Source organism: Stegodyphus dumicola, chromosome 6, assembly GCF_044657685.1.
Source record: "Stegodyphus dumicola isolate Sdum_Otavi_A_Nest chromosome 6, ASM4465768v1".
NCBI lineage: Eukaryota > Metazoa > Arthropoda > Arachnida > Araneae > Eresidae > Stegodyphus > Stegodyphus dumicola.
Genome location: NC_140773.1, coordinates 214,597,034 through 214,615,715, shown reverse-complemented (window position 1 = coordinate 214,615,715; position 18,682 = coordinate 214,597,034). Strand labels below are relative to the sequence as shown.

The window sequence follows — 18,682 nt, the reverse complement described above, 5'->3', positions numbered from 1 at the left end:
CAGCATCTCACACATAAAACTTCTGATTAAAATTCAAAGATAATTAAATGTATTATATAAAGAAAGATAATTAAATGCATCAAAGATAATTAAATATATTATACACATCAAAGATAATTAAATGTATTATATGTATCAAAGATAATTAAATGTATTATTAGCCTTGATCATTTTCCTTTTGAATTTTTTCTTCGACTCGTGGAACCCAGAACAGTTTGAAGACCACTGCTATAGGTGGAAATTAAGATATGATAAACTTTACAATAAATCTGCACACCAAATTGAGAATCATGCACATTACATACTTCTTCCCATATAAATTAGGCTTTATCTATTAACAGTATACAGATAGAACATTTGACAATACTTCATTTTGCTGCCAATGCACAAATGGTTAAATAATAAACCTCAGATTTTGAGAAATTTTTGAAAAATAGAAGGGATGGATGTAATAGTTGCTTCTGTTAAACTCTTCATACAATGGATTAGACTTATGCCTAGAACCTTTCAGTAGCATTTGTACTTATGGTCAAATTTTTCTCAACTAAACACATAATAGCTTCCATTCCAGAAGGTCTAGCTCTTTTTTTTCCCCTGCCCTGCATTATTTCCGCTGACATAGAATGATCCAATTTCACAGACCTGGCAGTTCAAATGTTTGATGGTAGGCATTTCCCTAGTGTGCACCATGTGTAATGAGTATATGAGCCAGTTTCCCTTAGAAAGTCTTCCATGAAGGCATCCCTTGCCTTAGGCAGACAGCCCTTGAGGTTTTGCTATAATCACATAAACCAAACCAGCCCTAGTGTGCAATCAGCCACAATACAATCATTTTATGCAGCAGTTCTTTTCTCATTGGTAGCCTTATATAATAGATGCATAACTGCTATCTTGGAATTTTTGCAATGCTCCATCACATACAAAATATGGATTTAAATGGAGATATGATTTTCAAGAAAGTCAAACAGTACTCTGTAGCTTACATGCATCAGATGAAAACATACCTTCTTTGACAAAAAGTGTTTATCTTGAAACATTCTACTGCCAAGTAAAGTTTGTCCAATGAATTCACTAAGATATATACTTTCAATTACAACAAAGCAGCTACATATTATTTTAATAATATGCATAAAAAAGAGAAAAGAAAAATGAGTAAATTATCTAGGAATTAGCTTCTTTTACAGTCTATATAACAGCTTCACATTCAAACATCTGACATGGTTACAGTACTTTCAATATGTCAGTAGTAATAACAAGAAATCACAGTAAGTTCTTCATGATCAGATTTATCTTCAAAATCCAGTAGTCTGAATTCTATCTCAAATAAACATATGAGCAGCTGCTAAAGAGAAAATTTTATTTAATATGCACTGCAAAAGCTGAGAAAGAAAGAAAAAAAAAAGTGTATAAAGGATACTAAAGTACATATAAGAATTTAAATATCTTTGAACACAGTAACATCATAGACAGAACATGAAAACTGTTTACTACAACCTTTTTATTTATTACCCATTGAAGCACAACTTGCTATTTTTTAATTAGACATAAATTAATAAAGACACATTAAAGTTCACAAAAATACTTTAATAACAAAATGTTATGTGTTCAAATACATCTGTGAAGCAGTAGTACAAAAAATAATCAGATCATTCTTGTCCCCTTGAAGCAGATGATCTCTCACATACTCCTAACAGATAAGTGTTTCAGTACTTATGATCATGAAGGGATATCTGCAGAAAGAAACAATACCTTTTAAATAAGTTCACAAAAGCAATCCAACACAACATTCTGATAATGATTTATATACTTAAGTTTTGCAAAATTAAAAAATTATACAGCCCATTCTAAAGCTTTGACATCAAATTAGTACCTTTATAAAAAATAAGTTGGCAAATATCGGAAAATGATTTTCAGTATCTCATGACAAATGCACAGAATTGAGAGAAAACTCTATTAGAAATTTCATTCAATGAAATTAGTTAGTAATATTCAGTAACTGAGTTTACCAATTTAATTAAATTAAGCTAGAGTTTAAAAAAATGCTTTTAAGAAATATCAGGTAATTCTAAATGTTCTGCTGTTCTTTGATGATAAATACAAATGAAGGAATACAAAAACATATGAGAACTTTCACTGAATCACATAAGCACCATTTTATTCCATGAATTTTTTTCCCTCTCTCATGTAGCTGGAAAATTTCTTTCCTAGAAAGTCATTATGTTATTCATAAAGAAATTATTAACATACCGTTTGACAGTTTCCAAAGAAGTGAGTCCATTCAGAGAATTCTGAAGTGGCCTGAAAACATGCTAGATGTCAAGGTTTAATGAATATAGGGTGACATGACACACCTCAGCCATACACAATAAGCTTTTGTCTCCCATTCATCAAAATGTGAGGTCGAGCACTATCATGATGAAAGAAGAGTGGCCTCAAGAATTAGACAGTTTCAGTACTTTGATTTCTGCTTTTAAAACTGCCATTTAAGAAGAGTATTTTTCCAAATTTATTGTCTGATATGGCGGTAATAATTTACAATAACAATTCCTTTACAGTTCCACCAGACACAAAGCATACTTTTTTTGGAATGTATCCCCTTTCGATGTAACTAAAACAAAATCTTTCGGCTTATTTTATGATCTTTTTCTTGTAACATTAATATACAGTATCCATGTCTCATCTCCAGTAATGAGGTATTTCAAAAATGGAACTTCTTTAATTCTTTTTAGCAAAAAGTCACATACCAAAACTTGAGTTAAAGCAAGGGGTACCCATACATTGTAAAAACTTATATACCCAATTTTCTCCAAATGATCATATAATGGACTTTTTGGAATACATAATTTGTCTATAGTTCCTAAACGGTAAAGATAAATTTTCACAGGGTCTTCTTTACAGAGAAGGCATCATATTCGAGGCTGACATTTCCTCGCTTAAATTCTCCACACTGCTTTCGAATTGTGCCTCAGAAAAAAAAACACTTTGCACTTTCAGCACAAGTTTTATGGGCAGTCTAGCCAGCAATTTTTTTCTTTTTAAAAATAAATGAGTATAATGTGATCAAAAGTAACTTTAGGGTTCTCCATTCTTGGCACTGCACTGAAATAAAAATTATATCAGTATACATGCTAGAATTATGCTACAAAAGCAGAAAAGATAGAATTTAAACATCCTCTTTGATCAAAGTCACTCCATGTCAGCAGTGACAAAATAATTCTAAGAAAAGTGGCTTCAATTTGCAAAACTGCAGAACTTTTTGGATGACCCAATACTTTTTAAAATTTTGTTCATGCACCTATTTTCAGCATATTTATCCTATAAGCACTATAAAAATAATGAACAGAAATATTCACATTTAGTAAATGCAATATTCACATATTTTTATATTTTTCTGAGCCAAACATTATTTTGGAAGCAGTGTGCCAAATTTGAAAGGGGGTGAAAACTTTAGTACTTACTTACTTGAAGTTATTTTTCACTTCAGTACTAAAGACTAATCAAATAACATAATTTAATTACAATATTCAGATACAATTATTTACATGTACACATTTTTCAAAATGTCCCTATATTACAAACTTTTAAGCATTTAGATTCATTTAGATCACACAGTTATCTGCATTTGTTAATACAATTACATGTACACAACGAGAAATGCTTTTTAACACTAGAATGAGCTTTTCAAATAAGAATATAGCATGAAGAAAAGGGTAATTTTTTCCACTTACATAAATCTCATGAGCATATACAAATCAATCTTCTCTTGATCGTTGCAAACCAAAGGTTCACATAAGTTCCATGAGTGTATATAATTAGCCTTCCCTTCATTATATTGTCATGAGACAAAGGTTCATAGCCGTCTCTTTAAAACCATTTAACTGTCAAGTTATTTTGATGATTTGAGTGCATAAATTGTCAATTTTTTAAAATTCCAAAAATAAAAGTTCGCCTCACAATCAAAAAAAAAAAAAAAAAAAAAAAAAAAAAAAAAAAAAAGAAAAGCTGTGCACTTTGAACTTTAGCCTCTATTTTTTGAAACTTTCAGTAAAGTCCTGCCATCTGTTGAATTGATGCCGAAATAAACTTCTCACAATATATATTCGGGCATAACAATACGATGCACTAAAAAAAAATTAGCCCGAGTAATGTTCGGGCTTTACATTTTGGAATACCAGCGCTGTGTCCGAGGTTATTTCGGGCATGACAGTTGAAAGGTTAAATAATCACTCCAAATTACAAGGAAAAAAAAATAGAAAATTTATCAGAAAAGAATACAGAGTACAGCAAAATTTTGTAACTGTCAATAATTCAAGGAGAATATGGATATTGAATAAATCCTCTTTTGCACATGAGAAATATCAGAAAGCATTAATAACATTTTCAGAGTGAAAATTAAAGCACAATTCAGTTTTCTTTGAACAGCAATATCTCAGACCTGAATAACAACTGGATCTTAGAGTTGTATTTACACAGTGTTACATGCTTATAAGAGCTTTGGGAAAAACCAGTCCCAGGGCCTTGAAAATGTGTTTTTCCAAAGCTTTTAAAAGTCACTAAATTAGCAAGAAATTTCCAGATGTTGTTAACTTGGAAACAATGGATTTTTACAATTTCACAATTTTTTATTAAGTATTTTACAATTTAAATGTTGGATTCAGAATTGAAAGATCTACAATCCTGTACAAGGAATACACACTTTTACACAAAATACATAGCCACAAATACATAAAATAAACCCTAAAATTATTAAGCCAAATTAAGCAAAAAAAAAAAAAAAAAACCACACAATAACATACAAAAACAACAATGCAATCAAAAGGATTTAAATATTTACTAAAAATTACAACTATATGTATAGATAGTTCTACATTAATTACACAATAAATTTTAATAAAATTGTTTCATAAGAATAAATTGAATTTAATTAAATAAATTTAATTTAAATACAAATTTAATAAAATATTCTTTGCGCCATTGCTGCAAGGAATGGAATTTAAATTCAAACAAATTTAAATTTAAATTTTAACCAACACGTATAAAAGTAAAAAAGCAAATTTAAAGCCAAAATAAAGAAAAAAAAGCCAAAATAATCTTTAGAAAAATTTTAAAAAAATGTGCAAACAATAAAAGATTTCATTCTCGAACTAATCTACAATATCATTTAAATTCAGAAGCATAAGCAAATCAAGTGCAAAACCAATCCATGAAAATAAATTCACTAATTTAGCAAATTAAAATTAAACCAAATAATTTTTTAAAAATGCATAAGTGAATGACTGTTGAGTAGGCAGGAGACAGACTTATCAAGGGGAAGTTGCCTCCAAACCTAACTCTCCAATCATTCAATTCGTGTTTCGTCATTCATGCAGGCAAGGGTAAGAGTCAAAACCAAAAGTAAAAAGTGAAGAATGTCCAAAAAGACCAATAAAGTGGTACCCTTAGAAATTAGCATTTAAGAATTAAAGTTCTAAAAGGAAAATACTAAGGAAGTCTTTTGAGAAACAAGCAAGTAAAGTCAAGTATTAAACTTTTTTTTAAAAAATTAAATTTTTTTTAAAAAATAAAAAATAATCTAGAAACCAATGTATTTTAGAAACCCTTGTCTACAGAAACCTCCCCGACACGAATATGCATATCAATAAAAAGAAACTAAAAAAGTACTAGACATAATCCATATAAACCAATAAGAAACAAAAAAAACTAATTCACAATTTTTGAAAAACAAACATATACTTAAAAATATAATTCATATTTAGAAAATACTTAAATACTACATAAAAAAATTTAAAAAATACTTAAAGCAAGTAAATAGTAAGTTTTAATTCTAACTTACCTACTATATGAGTGTTGGGGTCTGCAAAAGTGTTTTTAAAGAGAAGTAAGTGTGTTCTTCAAATTATATAGATGGCACTTATGTAGGTAAAGTTGAGTGTCAAACTGCTATCTTTGTTATATTAAAAATTTTTTGCAAACATTAATATTAAAATATATAAAAATAAATCTAGAAAAATTAAAAATCCTAAAGGTATGTAATTATCAATATTTAGGGAGTTAAGTAGCTGAGCCAATCAAAAGATGTAAGTTTGCTTGAAGTAAAATAAAGTTAAGTGGTATTGTGAATTAAAAAATGTAAACTGTTTGTAATGTGAAATGTGTGTTCTGTTGAAAAATTGTGTAAATATTGTAAAAACATTAAGTGAAAAATTTTGTGTGTGAAAATTGCAAATAATTAAAGTAATTAAGTAAAACTGAAATGTTTTAAAATTAAAGTTTTAAAGTAAAATTAAAAATGTCAAAAAAATCCCAAAACTTTTTGAAACGAAGTCCTTAAAAAACTTCTAAAAAAAAATTCCTAGAAATTTCCCAAAATTTCTTAAGGAAGTTAATTAAAGTTATATATTAAATGAAAGAAAAAATTAAAAGTTTAATGAACTTGATTTCAATTGGAATATCAAAACTTAACTAAATACTGGCTAAAGTATGGAAAATTAGAAGAAGAAGATTAAAATCTTCACTCAATTCGGGCTGTAATTGAGACTTTTGAAAAGAGTTGGCCCTTTATTAGTAAAAGGAAAAAATCCAATATTGATTAAATATACATATTTACAATAAAAATTTACAAGATAATTTCTTTACTCTCCTATATCCTTCATTACCCTCCAGCTAAGGTTTAAGGTAATGTTATCATATCAAAAAGAGCCAAAAAATTATAAAGTAAAGTCAATGCCTGCCTTTTTAATATATAAATTAATAAATTTTGGTGGTACTTGGTTATCAACTTGAACATTAATTAGCTTTATTATTTCTTCCTTTAAATTGTCTATTTCAGTACATATATTTTTTATTCTGATTATCTGGCTATGAAACGTGTTTTCTATTACTTTTCTAGAGATATTAGAGTTCCAATTAATTAGTTTAATAGTATGAAAATGGAAATTCTTTCTTTTATCAAATAATTTAATTTTGCTGTGTTTAATAATTTGCAGGACTAGGTATTCAATAGTATCTTAATTCATATTCGTTTTACTAAGTGTTAAACTATTTGGGTAAATTCTTTATTGGTATTTCTTTTTGGACATTCTTCACTTTTTACTTTTGGTTTTGACTCTTACCCTTGCCTGCATGAATGACGAAACACGAATTGACTGATTGGAGAGTTAGGTTTGGAGGCAACTTCCTCTTGATAAGTCTGTCTCCTGCCTACTCAACAGTCATTCACTTATGCATTTTTAAAAAAATTGTTTGGTTTAATTTCAATTTGCTAAATTAGTGAATTTATTTTCATGGATTGGTTTTGCACTTGATTTGCTTATGCTTCTGAATTTAAATGATATTGTAGATTAGTTCGAGAATTCAGTCTTTTATTGTTTGCACATTTTTTTTTTTTTTTTTTAATTTTTCTAAAAATTATTTTGGCTTTTTTTTCTTTATTTTGGCTTTAAATTTGCTTTTTTACTTTTATACGTGTTTGTTAAAATTTAATTTTAAATTTGTTTAAATATAAATTTTAATAAATATATCTTAGTCATTCTAAAAATAATTAAGATGAAAATTTTGGCTTTAAATTCTAAGACTTGTCAACTCAGGTTTTTTTAAACTTTAATATTGCTTTTAAAAATTATTTTCTTTTAGAAAAAATAGAAGTCATAAAATTATTAGAAGACTTCAAAAATCACTACGTTAAATATAAAAAAAATCAATTCAAACTTTCATATGTGAAATAGTTTTAAAAAATGCACACAGTTTAATATATATTTGGTGATAGAGAAAATTAACACCATTTTGTAAATTTACCCAAAACTTGCCCATGCTTTAAAATAATTTATGTCAGGTTATGCTTCAATAATGAAACTATATTATTTTCGATACAGAACATTTAGTCTACTTCCGGAATCAGTAAGAAATGCATATGTATATAAGCAATAAAATAGTCCACAGCTACATTAAGAATTACCTTTAACAGATGTATGATATATTCCTAAAAGCACAAAATCATAAAATACAGACATTCAGAATGAGCATCACAGTGTCATATATAAAATACATAGTAATGAAATAGTTTGATAATTAATGTTTTGAATAAAAATGAATTATAAAAAGAGCTAAAATAAAACCTTTTTGCTTTTTCTTTAACATGTCACTCTGTAATACACAATTAGCAACATCTTCCATCCATTTAGCTTCTTTTATAACTCGCTGTGATACCACTTTCTCAAAACTTCTTTTTGCCAAACTTAGAAGAAAATTATTGATTAAAAAGGTAAAAATAAACACAAATATATACAAAATTTAACACACTTAAATATTAGTTACAGTTAATGTCAATCCTTTTGCACTTAAGTTTAGATCCCTATTTTTCATTCTAATAACCTTACTTAATGATTGTGTTTTCATTACTTATTATTGATTGTTTTTCTTTTAGTGCTATTGCACATAAAATATATTATTAGCCCAAATTGGCTATTAGTCTTGAAACAGGATTTGGTGCCGAATCACTTTAAATGTCCAAATCACTTTATATAAATTAAATAATAAAGAATCTACATGAATGTATGTATGTTCTTCACACTGCCAAAAAACGATATAGCATAGGCCCATCAAATTTTGAATAATGCATTCCTCTACCCTGGAAACCTGAATTTTCAATTTTATATTTTGTAAAACTTTAATGAATTTTAACAAACTTAATGATCTGAAAGTGAGCAAAGGCAATACTGCGTACAGATTAAAACAGTGTTACCTCACATGCATGATAGTGTATATTGGAAATACTAACTAGATGTTGTTTTTAAATATTTTGTGATTTTACTATTCAGCTAAATTTTATGTGGTTTATGTGCAAAGAACATGATATTTAATTAATAAATTTAACGCACAAAGCATTAATAATAAAAAGAAAAAAAATTTTCAAGCCATCTAACTAAGAATACTGTACATTGATATGACAAACTCAGAAAAGACTGAAAATCATATAAAAATATATGCCAACACTTAACACTTCATTGGAAATTCTAAACACATGTTGCTTTTAAAATTTTTGCAATTTTTCTGTAGAATTGTATATGGCGTAGGTGCGAAGAAAATGATGGTTAATAAAAAAGCTGCAAAAGGCAAAAAGAAATGTGTTAGAATGAGTGAGTGCAGTAATAGACTGGTAGACTGCGAGTTCTGTGAGAACATAGAAAAACTTTAACAAACCATTTTGGGTGACAATTAAAATCTGAGTCCTTTAATTTTTTTAAGAATTATTTAATTAAAATTTAATTCTTCAGATAAATGTTTAGGAACGAAAAACAGGAAGAAAAATCAATTTGTTGATAAAATATTATTTTCTAATAAATTAGCAATGATATATAAATTATACTGATACAGATATGATAGAACCACTTACAATATAAAACAGCTTGTTTAATGTCAAAATTTATAGAAGGCATAACACAATTGTAATATGTTCATACACATATATTAATATACTATGTAAGAAAGAAGCATATCCCAAAATGTCTAAGAGAAATCCAGAAGTGATATTTAACATTTGAATATCTATGTTAATTTAATAACATGATTTATCATCATTAATTTTATACAATTTCTATAGAAAAGGATTTCCAAATATTCATTACATCATAACACAGCATAAACTTTAATATTTGTCATTAATATATCTATATCTATATATATGTGTGTGTGTGTGTGTAAGATAAAAAAAAAACGTAAATCAAAATTATAACTCAAAAAGCTTCTAGATTGCTCATTTTTAATTTGGGTACTTTCTCTCTAGTAATAAATTTCTCTAAACTGCATCATATGTCAAAACTAATTCCGCATTATGTTATCTTAAAACTTCTGCATTCCCTATACATTTTAGCCAATGAGATTAAAGAAAAATTTTACTTTTAATACCATTGCAACCCAACTACCTTTGCCCTTTCTCTGCCTATGCTTGTCAGCTAAAGGAAGTCTCTTGCTTTGCTGCTTTTAAATGATATTGTAGCTTTTAAATGTAATGTGCCATCATCAAAATTGTGGGGTGCAGATTGGCCCTATTTTGAAGTGCGACAAGTAATAAAGATATATTTGGATAAAGTGATTTTGTGATTCTTCAAAAGATCCCAGCACCTTCTGCTTAATAACTGATATTTTCAGTGATCTTCTAATCCTCAGTCCACTCGTGATTGCAAAATAATGTCTTCCCTAGTCAAGCACTTACATATATGGTAATGTGTGTGTATATATATATATATGTATGTATGTATATAGTCATTAATATATATATATATATATATATATGTATGTATATAGTCATTAATATATATACAGTCAAAAGTCGTTAATCCCGACACCCATAATCCGGACCTCAAAGCTACAAACTTTCCGTGCATGCGTTAATGAATGCGCATAATACTTTTACACATGCGCATAATACATTTACGCAAGCGTGTTTAATTTATATCGGGCGGTATAAGCTAAAAATGATCTAATTATCTATTTCAGTTAATGTTGCAGATTGCGTTGTTCCTTAATCTTCGAATTAGATCCGGCTTATTATTTTTTGCAGACTGTTAGAGCAATTTTATAAAAGTAAGCTTGAACTTTCGATTATGTCAAATAGAATTTCCGATATATATTTACTAATATGTAAAGGATCTAGAAAGCGAAAGTATGTTTCGATGTGCATCAAACAAAAAGTGGAATTGCTGCAAAAAAAAAAAATGGATAAATGCATATCCTTTGTTTCTCTAACCATTCAGAAATCTGTTTATCAATTTCACGCTGCTCTGCAGGGGGTGGGGGACATTGCGGCACGCAATGAATTGGAAGTTGATCTGTCGGCACTATCCTTATCTTCAGGGCAGATGTTTTTATTTTATTCAGCTTATAATTCCTTACTAAATGTAGTATTTCATCTCAATGTATTCCGTCTTTGATATGATTTAAATCAAATTCCTCGTCATTATAAATATCACGAGTACACATCAAATAGTTTTCTGGTTGCAATTTTCTAATTTCGACAATCCGTAATGTATGCTTTACGCATGTGCATGTTGAAAGAAATGTTTAATAAAATAAGCAAATAAATATTAAGCTTTTTTTTTTTTTTTTTTTTTTTAATTTGGTACCCTTTAAATCATAATTGCTCTTTATTTCATAAATTACGGTTTCGTATTTTTAATTTTATAATTTCTGCATGCCATCTTACCAGATTAAAACTGATGATCTATAATCCGGAATCGCCAAAAACCCGACGAGTCCGGATTAAAGACTTTTGACTGTATTTTGTTCTGAGAAAACAATATAAATTGAATTATAAGTACCCTAAAAATCAGTGACAAAATAAGATGCAAATAGTTAAGCAGTTTTTAAAAAAAAAATTTAGAAAAAGTTTTAATAAATTATTAGTTAACATTCTTTTAAGTAAATTTTTTAGAAATGAAAATTCAAATATTATTAACATTATAACCATTCTCTCTTTATTTATAAAACACCTTGCATAACAGTGAATACTATACAAAACATGATATTTCTACAACATCCTTTCCCACAAAAGAACTACATAAAACTTGTTTTTAATCATGCATGAGTGTTGTGTAATGGGATTACTAATGCAGAATACAGGATACATTTAAATTGCTCATTTTCACCATGTTATGAGTGGAGAAATCAACAAAATTCATGGAAAATTCAGCAAAATTCATGGTTGAACTAGTAATACAAACAATAGATCCCATTATTTTACTCACTAATAATATTTATCATTATTGCTACATTACACCTACACGTAAGCACATTTTTTCAAAAAGTTCCTATAAAAGAAGTACTAAAAATTTATAAACATTATTAATATTCAAATTTCATTACTAAATCTTACACAGTTCAGATATTAGGTTAATGCATTTTTTAAAAGGCAATTTGGGGTAATATATATTTTTACAATTAAACCAATAGTTAAACTTCAGGTATGATAATACAGTCAAGAGTCGTTAATCCGGACTCGTCAGGACTTCGGCGATTCCGGATTATCGATTTTTCCGGATTATAGATCATCAGTTTAAATCTGGTAAGATGGCATGCAGAAATTATAAAATTAAAAATATGAAACCGTAATTTATGAAATAAAGAACAATTATGATCTAAAAGGTATCAAAATTTACAAAAAAAAAAAAAAAAAAAAAAAAAAAAAGCTTAATATTTATTTGTTTACTTTATTAAACATTTCTTTCAGTGTAAGTTGTTTCGTTTTATGTGATAATACTTTCTCTTAATTCTATAAACAGACATAATTTCTTATTCAGTTACAAAGTTCCGCTGTTCAAGTCCTATAATTGCTGTGTCGAGAATACCGACTAATTTGTCAATCAAAATTTTTTCATTTTCAATAACCTCTGTGATGATGAGGAATTTGATTTAAATCATATCAAAGATAGAATACATCGAGATGAAATACTACATTTAGTAAGGAATTATAAGCCAAATAAAATGAAAACATCTGCCCTGAAGATAAGGATAGTGCTGACAGATCAACTTCCAATTCATTGGCGCGGCAGTGTTGAAAACATCTGCCCTGAAGATAAGGATAATGCTGACAGATCAACTTCCATTTCATTGCCCCCTGCAGCAGAGCAGCCTGAAATTGATAAACAGATTTCGGAATGGTTAGATCATTTTTTTTTTGCAGCAATTCCACTTTTGTTTAATGGACTTCGAAACATACTTTCGCTTTGTAAATCCTTTACATATTAGTAAATATATACCGGAAATTCTATTTGACATAATCAAAAGTTCAAGCTTACTTTTATAAAATTGCTCTAACAGTCTGCAAAAAATAATAAGCCGGGGATCCAATTCGAAGATTAAGGAACAATGCAATCTGCAACATTAACTGAATTAGATAATTTTAGCCAAAGAAAGTCTATGATTCTTTGATTTTAGCTTAGCTTATACCGTCCGTTATATGTTAAACGCACATGCGTAAACGTATTTTGCGCATGCGCACACGCATATTCGCAGCCGTAAAGGTCTTACGCACATGCGTCAATGTGACGCATGCACAAAAAGTTTGTAGCTTTGAGGTCCGGATTATAGATCATTCGGGATTATGGGTGTCCAAATTAACGACTTTTGACTGTATTCTACATTTACATGTAGCATTTTTGATATCTCCACTGCCAGCAGAAAATACTCAAATTTTCTTTGGCAGGTAATAGAATAAGAATTATTTAGATTAGAAATTTCTTTATTGCTAGTTTGAATGAAGAGAAAATATACCGTAATTTCCGGAAGAAACGCCGCGACGTTTACGTGTTTAAAACTTAAATTTTCAGCAGGTGCGGCGTTTCTACCCATGCGGCGTTTAGGTGCACTAAAAATAAAATATTTCCTATGATGGTCATTGTACATAGTTTGGATGGCCTTGTCATTGTGCATAGACTGGTGCTGTTCCCACACAAAAGACCACTCAGTTATTTTGTTTACATTCTTTCCCTTGAACGGACCTACATGTCTTATTCACCCTAAACGAGATCTCAGAACAATAACATTCTTCCCCCTTTCAAATCAACATTCTCATCAGTTTGAATAGTCTCTCTTCTCTGCCATTCGATGAATCTTCCAGGACCCATCCTCTCCCCACCCCTGCCTTTTCTGAAATTTTTTTCAAAGGCGGACACGACTCCACCTGCCTCACAATAACGAACTCTGACATATTTCCCCTTCAGCATGAATGGAATTTTCTTGGCATTCTGCCAAATACAGATCCCATCAGTTTGGGTACAAGTACTTGTTGAATAGTTTTTAAGTAAGAAGGGAGCGGAAAATTTTTGAAAATGTCTCTAAACGGCACAGAAGCTATACATTTCTTACCTTTAATTTATTTTTGAGTTATGGTTTCATTTCATGCATTTTTCTTAACTGGTATGTCATATATCAGGACTTAGGTTTAGTTTTTGCATCTATACGGCCCACGACGATGTCACGCGCAATTTAATCTGTTGCGGCGTTTACGCTGATGCAGCCTTTCTATGTAATTTAAATTTTTTTCCCGACATTTTTCTCGAGTGTGGCGTTTATGCTGATGCGGCCTTTCTTCCAGAAATTACGGTAACTGAAATAAACATTTTCCCCCTCCAAACTGTATTCAATATTTTCAAAACTCAGAAAATTTTCAAAGCTATTATCATAGAAATACATTAAATTAAAAAATTTTAAATATTTAAAATACAAGGATCATATTATGTTTTAAGAATACTATAATAAAAAGTAAAGAACATAACAAAAATCAAAATCTATGACAATACAAGAAACAAAGAAACATAACCAAGAATTTTCGTTTCTTTCAAACTGAAAACAGATTAAATTGATAGTTATGATAAATACAGAAAACAATACCACCACACTTAATTACATTCATCATTATTTAAAACAGTTTCAGATTTTGCCCCCTTTTCTTAATAATTAAGAACAAAAATTGTTAATCAAGCAACATTAGTCAGTATTGAAAAACCTTCCTTTATAATATACCTTAAATTTCCAGACTTAATTGCAAATAAACCTTGTAAGAAGCGAGCAGCTTGACTAGATGGAGCAATGTGAACAGCTTTGCCAGTAATTTCTACTCCAAGCTTTAACCATTTATCCTGCTCATCACTACAAGCCTAAGAAAGATAGGAGGGAGAGATCAATAATGTATCGCTACATTATTCAAAAAAAAAAAAAAAAAAAAAAAAAAAAAAAAAAGAGGGGGGGAATGAAATCTAAGATATATTTAAATATATGCAAAAAAGGTCACTTCCAGGTATTTTTGGTAAGGAAGAAGAAAATGTACATTTATAGCAAATATTACTGAATAACAGCTACACAGTATTAAACTTAATGCTCCTTGTGTCAACTTACATGAAATGCTTTGAAAGATAACACAGCTAATTGCAATAGGGGTAGGATTTTCCATTTAGGAAATCTGCAAGACAACATAAAAGTATACATGATAGAAAAACAGAGCATTCAACAACATTTAAAAAAAATCAGGAAAGCAAAATTTAGTTATCTGATGTTTTAATATAGAAATATTTAGAAAGCATATAAATTTCACACTTTTCTACAATTAATAACAACAAAACTAAAATTTGCATAGACTATAAATATAAGACCAACATGAAAGTATGATAAAAACATATTATTTACTCTGCTAATCCATTAACAGATAATCAGGTACTTTGCCAACTACAAAGGCATATATAATAATATATTAATAACATTAAAATAATATGGAATTTAAACCAGTTAATGGACTGCCCTGTGGCAAAGTGGCTAGAATGTTGCGCAGCTTCACCACAGGTCCGGGTTTCGATCCCCGGGCTCGGCAAGGAAACGGCAAGTTGACTTGGCCTTTCATTTCTTGAATGGGTCAATAACGTAAGTACCAACTTTGCTTGAGGACTGAACACCACTTGCACAGAGCTGACCACATGCCCAGGGCATATGCTGATGCATTCCGGGGCCCAAGGTCAAGAAAACAGATTTCGGGGCACTGCAGGCTATGGTCCACTATGGCTGTTGAGCCACTGAGTTTAGTTTAGTTTAAACTAGTTAATGAAGCTGATTATCATTTTCAATTTGAATATAAATGTTACAGTTACATCTTGTTTAGCATGTCTGTTAATAACAAAATATAATTTTCATGACAATGTCACAATAAAAAAAAAGGGGGAGGGAGACTGCACCTGGTTATGCTTGACAACTCATTATACAGATCGATACATATACAAACAAATTTTTAACTTTAAAAAAAAAAATATAATTTTTTGTTAATGCAAAAATGGGATAGCTAAACTTATCCAAGTGATAAACAAAATTACAAATGATAACTTTACTTTATAGCATTTAAATTGTGCACATATTTAGCGAACATTTGGACTATGCCTGTTTCTTAATCCGACAGTGGGAAATTAAACTTTCACTATGCATTTCTGGTTTACAAGGTTAAAATTAAAAATGAATTTTACAATCTCTCTCTTTCTTTTTAATATCTACATAACAAATTGCTATTCTATAAAATTCTGATAAAGTAAAAAAAAAAAAAATTAAATGCAAGTCCCTTTGCTTTTCCAGATAAAATGTTTACAGATATCATTATGTACTAATTAACAGTCTTATATTTTATCCTAACAAAATAAAGAGTACTTTTGCTGACAAACTTCATTTTTAAAGAAAAATAACTAATCTTCAAAATGTTTCTTTAATTTGCTTTATACAAAAGAATTATGCTTTAACAATGCTTACTATTGAGATAAAATTTACCATATTATAATATACTTTAAAAATTTAAATAAAAACTGTCATTTAAAAACAACACTGTAAATTTAGATTTTTAAAGTTATATATTTAATCTAGCTTAGGTTAATAGTACTTGCTATTTTACCTTTGTCTTTCTTTATCTTCGGCTATTTTACTCTTATCTTTATTTTGGCTCTTATGTTACTAAGAAAGCTATAAACTGAACTAATGAAATTAGCTGATGACTAGATATTATTTAAAAATCCTTTAAGACAGAAAATTATGAATGATAAACTGCCACAAACATTATATTTTAATAACATAAAATTTAAACTTCAAATTGCACAAGCACAATATGTGAATGATTTGAATAATTAGTATTCTTTCTTTTTCACAACTAAATTTCAAACATTTTTTGATTAAAGCTTACAGTTGCTCAGCTGTTGCAGCAAATGTAGATATTGTTTTTTCTGCTTCATTGTATCTTCCAGAAGACAGCAATATTTGGCACAAAATCTGTTGAATAATAATGATGCTACTTATAAACAGTCATTAAGAAAAAAACATTATTTTGTTTTCTATAAAGCTAAAACTTAGTATTAAATAACAGTGTAAATGAAAATTAAAAAAAAAAAATACTAACATGAAATCCCAAAAACGATTTAGGATTCTTTTTTATGGAAATGACAAGGGCATCAAGATTCCCTTTACTCGCAAATACTTTGACAACTGCATCAAGGATATGAAGAGCAGACTGGATTTCAGAGTTAAAGGAACTTATTGAGAGTGCCTAGTTAAAAAAATAATAAATATTCAATCAAAATATTTCCTAGAAACAACTATAAACTAAATTTTCAAGTCATTATGTATGCTTTATATAAAATATCTTGAATTACTTTCACTAAAATGGCACTGATATTACTATATATGCATTTATGTGTATGGGTTAATCAAGTAAATATATGATTTCATTCATGGAAGTGATATAGATGTTATGCTATCGTCAGGTGGGGGAATTAACTATATCTAAATGTAGCAGAATGATTGGGAATATTCATCTTGTATTTTTCATGTCACAAAAGCATAACTTAGAATATGTACTTGATTTATACATAACATTATTTTAACATCCATATATCAATGCACAATTAATGCCAATTTTTTACATAGTTTGATTCTAAACCATTTTTTAAAAAATATTTTACAAACTAGTTGGGAGTTATTTGCACTTAAAATCTAGTATAATGCCTATTGTAGTAACATAAATCATCAACTATATTTTTATTGGTTTTAAAACACTTTTTGAGACTAACATTTAAATGAACTTCTAGACATATCTAACTGATTTGTAGTACAGTCAAAAGTCGTTAATTCGGACACCCATAATCCGGACCTCAAAGCTACAAACTTTCTGCGCATGCGTAGCGTTCACGCATGTGCAAGGGCGTTTACGAGTGCGCGTAAGACCTTTACGGATGCGAATATGTTTTTGCGCATGCGCGCTTAATGTGTAACGAATGTAATCTAAGCAAAAATTTTTTAATTCAGTTAATGTTGCAGATTGCGTTGTTCCTTAATCTTCGAATTGGATCCGGCGGATTATTTTTTGCGGACTGTTAGAGCAATTTCATAAAAGTAAGCTTGAACTTTCGATTATGTCAAATAGAATTTCCGATATATATTTACTAATATGTAATTTGTATCTACAAAGCGAAAGTATGTTTTGAAATCCGAAATCTGTTTATCAATTTCACGCCACGGATTGGAAGTTGATCTGTCAGCACTATCCTTATCTTCAGGGCAGATGTTTTTATTTTATTTGGCTTATAATTCCTTACTAAATGTAGTATTTCATTTCGATGTACTCCGTCTTTGATATGATTTAATTCAAGTTCCTCGTCATTATTATTCACTTCCGATAGTGTAGAAAGTGACCCACAGGTTATTGAAAACGAAAACATTTCGATTGACAAATTAGTCGGTATTCTCAACACAGCAATTATAGGACTTGAACAGCGGAACTTTGTAACTAAACAAGAAATTATGTCTGTTTAATAGAATTAAAGAGAAAGTATTATCACATGAAACGAAGCAACTTACATTGAAAGAAATTTTTAATAAAGTAAACAAATAAATATTAAGCTTTTTCTTTTTGTAAATTTTGATACCCTTTAGATCATAATTGTTCTTTATTTCATAAATTACGGTTTCATATTTTTAATTTTGTAATTTCTGCATGCCATCTTACCAGATTTAAACTGATGATCTATAATCCGGAAAAATCGATAATCCGGAATCGCCGAAGTCCCGACGATTCCGGATTAACGACTTTTGACTGTAGTAGGAAAAACTGAGTGAAAACAAATTTGTAAATGCAACTACTAGAATTTGAGGGAACTTGATCCAAGTTAAT

At 29.0% G+C, this 18,682-nt stretch overlaps 1 protein-coding gene across 3 annotated transcripts in view; it reads right to left on the bottom strand.

Annotated features, from left to right (window-relative positions):
- Positions 1-1,569: 1,569 nt before the first annotated feature.
- The window catches only part of LOC118192801 (tetratricopeptide repeat protein 37), a 144,459-nt gene continuing 127,346 nt past the window's right edge, over positions 1,570-18,682 (bottom strand). For all 3 annotated transcript variants that reach the window (XM_035363814.2, XM_085819504.1, XM_085819503.1), the window contains 6 exons: positions 16,913-17,059; positions 16,700-16,785; positions 14,890-14,953; positions 14,518-14,651; positions 8,115-8,233; positions 1,570-1,730 (listed from right to left, as the gene is read on the bottom strand). In XM_035363814.2, the coding sequence (XP_035219705.1) occupies positions 1,717-1,730; positions 8,115-8,233; positions 14,518-14,651; positions 14,890-14,953; positions 16,700-16,785; positions 16,913-17,059 (564 nt within the window). In that variant the 3' untranslated portion in view covers positions 1,570-1,716. The remainder of the gene's footprint in view (positions 1,731-8,114; positions 8,234-14,517; positions 14,652-14,889; positions 14,954-16,699; positions 16,786-16,912; positions 17,060-18,682) is intronic.